General features: G+C 39.1%; 1 protein-coding gene across 2 annotated transcripts in view; it reads right to left on the bottom strand.

Moving 5' to 3' along the window:
* Positions 1-4928, bottom strand: part of nectin3b (nectin cell adhesion molecule 3b) — a 26581-nt gene that overhangs the window by 15122 nt on the left and 6531 nt on the right. For both annotated transcript variants that reach the window (XM_035665953.1, XM_035665952.1), the window contains exons 2-3: positions 1861-2208; positions 975-1274 (exon numbers count right to left, since the gene is read on the bottom strand). In XM_035665953.1, coding sequence (XP_035521846.1) covers positions 975-1274; positions 1861-2208 — 648 coding nt within the window. The remainder of the gene's footprint in view (positions 1-974; positions 1275-1860; positions 2209-4928) is intronic.

The raw sequence follows: 4928 nt of genomic DNA, 5'->3' as shown, positions 1-4928 counted from the left end.
GTGTTTGGTAATCAAAGACATACAGTACACATTATCAACACTAAACGCCAACCATGGGCCCAGTTATGAGACTTTTGACAGCATTTTAACAGACATCTATACTTATCTAGTTCCTCTATGAGTTTGCATTTGTTTCACACTAAGCGACTTTTACTACAGCGTTCAGGGTAATCTTCCATGACTAAATGTTCGCTTACTTTTACTTTTTTGCTGTGTCATAGCATAAAATCCTTAGCCGTTACCATCTGTCACAAAACAGTAAGTCAGATCAAAGTTAAATGCATCTGTCAACCAAAAAAGATTTTCAAAGAGGTCATTTTACCCCTTTCACTGGTCTATTTGCAGTTGGTACACAGAGACCCATTTGTACCCCACAAAGTACAGATATGTACTCTGACATACTGTATATGGGGGCTTACTGACAGAAAACATTTTCACTTTTGACAGCTTAGGGCCACACAGGGACATGTGCTGACATAGAAATGAAATACAGACTTTGAAAAACCAAAGAAAACACCAAGGACAGCCTTTCTTAAACAGCATGCATGGACTGTCCTTGATTTCATGTCTGTCAATTCAGCTGTTTTCTAAAGTGAACGGTTGCTGAAGTGCTTCAAATAAATCAAATGTCAACACTAACGAGGCCAAACATAACTAACTGCTGTTGGAAATCAAATACCTTCAGTTTTAATGCTGTCCTCCTCGCTAAATAGTGTGTTTAAATGTTCAAGGAAAGTAAAGGAAGGGAGCAAGGAAACAGCTGCTGTGTTTGTCCCCCTTCACTGGACAGGTGGGAACCTTGTCTAGGACCTCAAAGATTTACTCTATTTTATAGTGTAGACTCTACTGCAACCTCTGATCATTCACTTTATGCCTGCAGGGTTATTCTGGCCTGATCGGTCTAAAAGATTTAAGAAAACATTTTTGGTGGTTGTTTCACTGATGTGTTTCAAAATACCTAATGAAAGTCTTACACTGCACATTGAGCTGGTAGGGGATCCTGAAGTCACTCTTCAGAGCCGGGTGGCGGACCACACAGGTGAGTGTGTGGCCCTGGATGTGACGTGTGGGCTGCCAGAGGTAGCGCACTTGTGTGCTGGTTGTGCCGTTGACCTCATCAAATAGTTGCACTTCTGACTGGCCAAAAAGGTTGGATTCCCAGGACACCTCAGCAGGGGGCCGGGCCCGCTCAGCAATACAGGTGGCCACTACAGTATCATTGCCACCATCGATCAGGGCAGTGGAACCCGCAGACACATAGACCTTTGGCTCCACTGTGATAGAAAAGAGACAAAAAAGTTGTTGGCACATTAGAATTTCAAGAACCATGAGGTCACTTCACTGAGTTAATTTCAGTGTTTATCAAGACCAGTTTTCTTTTACTGCATTCTCTCCACTTATTTCACTGCACTACAACCCAATCCTAATCTACATTATTAGCAGCTCAAGCCACCCCTGTGATCTTTCTGTGAAAAGGGATTGAGTGAGTACACACAGGCACCGAGTTTGTGTATCGGCAGTGAAAACCTGTGATCCAAATGTAAACAAAAAGGGTAATTGCTTCAACCAAATTCTAAACACAGGATTGGAACCTGCTGTAGCTTACAGGTCCTTTAATACATGTACTAATATCAATATCCACAGTTTGACATTGTGGCTGCAATTGCCAATTATATTTATAATCAAAAAAATGATTAGTTATTTTCTTAGTCTTAATCATTTAGTATCCATCACAATTTACTTGTTTTGTTCAACCAACAGTTGGACTGTACTTGACATCACACACAGGAACACCACATTCTCAGAGTTGTGGACTTGTTAGGCAGAAGAACACGTGTGTAAATGTACATTCACACTTACCGAGTACATTGACAGTAGTTGTGGCTTGAGTGTTTCCCAGAGGAAATGTGGCAACCTTACAGGTATAGATCCCGACGTCAGAAAAGCCCACATTTTCCAGTACGATGGTGGCGTCATGAGAAGAGGGCGAGCGAAAATACAAGCGTTGAATATACTCTGGCGGGATGGAGATGCCATACAGTGGGTTGTACACAGCCACTGTGACAGATCCTGAAGGCAGATGGCGCTCCCACGAACTCTGAGTAAGAGTAAGGTTTGCGCCCACCTCCACCCTGCACTCTAATGTCACATTCTTCCCCAACACAGCGTTCACCCTCTGAGGCACCACCACCTGACTGCACCACACACCTGTTAAAGAGACGCACAAAAACAAGAACTTTACCACATACAATCATTTGCTAACAGGTTTGAATAATTTATCACCAGTAATAAGACACTTACACTACACTTCTGATAGTCAGAACTAAATCTTTAAAATGCATTATGATATATTTTGAAGCATAATCCTTTTAGCCTAATTTCTACTGTGGTTATTATTTTCCACTTATCCAGGTCCCATCCTTCAAAGTGAGAAGTTCACCAATCGCAAAAAAATAACTTGCTGTTGAATGTTACCAACATTAGCTATTTTAAGACCTTTAAAAGAACTGAACTGTTAAGCTTTTATTAAACCACTACTTTTAAATGACACATACAAATTCCACTTTGTTTAGATATTAGAGCTGAAACAATTAGGCGATCAATAGAAACTGAATTGTCAATCATTGTTGCAGTTTAATCAAACAAAAATGGCAAACACTCTCTGGTTCAATCTAGGGATGCAACTGATAATTACTTTAATTAGTTCTGGGATTAATTGACTAACCATTGGGTATATAAAATATATTCAAATATTCAGTTTTCTGTCACACAAAACATGGATGAATAAATGTAATTAGTACATTATAAAATGACAAACAAGAAATCAATTATCACATTTTTTGCCAATTATTTTCTGCTGATCAACTAACTTATCAATCAAGTAATTGCTGCAGCTTTAGTTCAAGCTTCTCAAACATTAAGAGTTGCTCTTTTTCTGTTTTTTATATCATTTTAAATTGAAAATCTTTGGGTTCTGGACTGGTCAGACTACAGACAGCTACAGATCTCACTTTGCGCTCCTTTACCTTGTGTTGGAACTTTTTAAACATTTCATTAATTTAAGGATGAACTCAATCTAAAAATAATGAACAGAATAATGTACGATGAAAAACACTGCTTGCTGCAGGCCTAACTGATATGGCAGACAATTAACTTTTTCTGGTTAAAAGGAAACACATTGGTTTATTTGACTCAATGGCACAGATTACGTTTTCTATTTTAAAATGTCAGACGGGATTATGAGAGTGGACGAGTCATCGATCTAATATTGAATGACGAATCAAGAGTATTTCTGGTGTTACCTCTGACGTCAGTCATTAAAACAATTACATATCTGTCCAAGTTCAGTACCATCTGACATCTGCGGGTATCAGACTGGAATCAAAGCTTGATACCACCACAGCAGGCGTTGGGCTTTTCAACAAATAAAACACAGCTGACTGTGTGACTGAGTGTCCCATTGATGAATTTGTTTTGTCTCTATATAGCTTTCCTCCTCCTGACCTGAATTCAGGAATTAAAAGCAGGCTGTCTTGTATGTCCTTTGTCCAAATATAACCAACCCATGCACTCTGTCACCTGCACTTGTCAGAAACGTGGCGTGCCTGAAAAGCAGAGAGCTCAACGTCGTGTTAAGGAGAGTCAAAGAGATGTGAAGAGAACAGACTGGCGAGAAAAAAAAAAAAAAGACGATGGGAAGAGATATGCTAACACGAGGATGACATCATCACTGAGAGGAAAAAGAGGGCTGAGAGTGAGGAGAGGCGAGAGCAAAGTCACGTACGAAACACAAGTGAGAGGAAATGTATCACGAGGATCCTGCTAAACAAAAAAACACAGGAATCACGTTACCGATTTAGAAAAGACAATATAATGCTGCTCGACTGCCAAAGCCCTCAACCAGATCACTAATTGCAACAAGCTGCCAGCAGGAAGACATCATCATAAATCAAAACCTGCTGCGCTGCTTGGCAACTGACTGCAAATATTCTATTGTTGTTTTGCCAAATACCGCTCTTTCTCTGGCCAATCTCACTTGAAAAGGCCATGTCCTCAAATATTAGTACTGTAGAAGTTTCCCTACCCCTAAAGTATGAAGTACAAATGTCTATTTTTAAAATCTGTTCCTGCTGATAGATTCAAGTTTGAATTTGTGAGAAGACGAGACTTACTGTACCTGACAGTTTTCATTAATGTTTAATTTGAATGTTACTGGTTCAGTGGTTTATTATAAAGGTCAGTTTTTAGGGATTCCACACAATAAAAATAAAAACCCGATAGATGAGACGGCATAAAATTGTAATATATAGTAAATATTTGTTAATACACTTGAAAAACACAAATGTAATAAATTGACACAGCAAACTTTGTTTTCTCTTGTTCAGCAACATGTTCTATATGTTGGTCTAGATGGAGGTGTAAAGACACATTAAGCCAAATGTTCAATTGTCGTGGTTATCAAATCTTGATAGCACATTTCTAGTAGGTATCATGAGTCATCGTATTGCTCAGAGAGAGTAGAGGCAGCAGATTTCAGTGCAACAGTGGGGAGACAGTCAGCTGTGGAAGCACTATTCCTGAATTTTTGTGCTATTTAGGTCTATGCAATGGCTTCAGTTCACACTAAAATACATGTTTACACACACACACACACACTATTGATAGCAAAAACTCAGCATTAAATTCAAACTTTAAGCATTAAAGGATTCACACTAATAAGTGATCCATTACTAATGTGCTTCCAGTGGAAGTGATGGAGGACAAATTCCACATTCCTCGTTCTGTACAGAAATACATAATAAGCTAATATGAGAGTTCAGCATCGGAGTTAGCCAGATCAAGTGGATATCGTCCAAACTTGCTGTTTTTATACAGAATTCCCTCTTTGTGTTTCACAGCACTGTGGAAACACAAAGAGGGAATTCTGT

Source organism: Morone saxatilis, unplaced genomic scaffold, assembly GCF_004916995.1.
Source record: "Morone saxatilis isolate NCDOM2014 unplaced genomic scaffold, NCSU_SB_2.0 Contig20, whole genome shotgun sequence".
NCBI lineage: Eukaryota > Metazoa > Chordata > Actinopteri > Moronidae > Morone > Morone saxatilis.
Note: the sequence above shows the minus strand (reverse complement) of the source record. Positions and strands in the feature narration are given on the sequence as shown.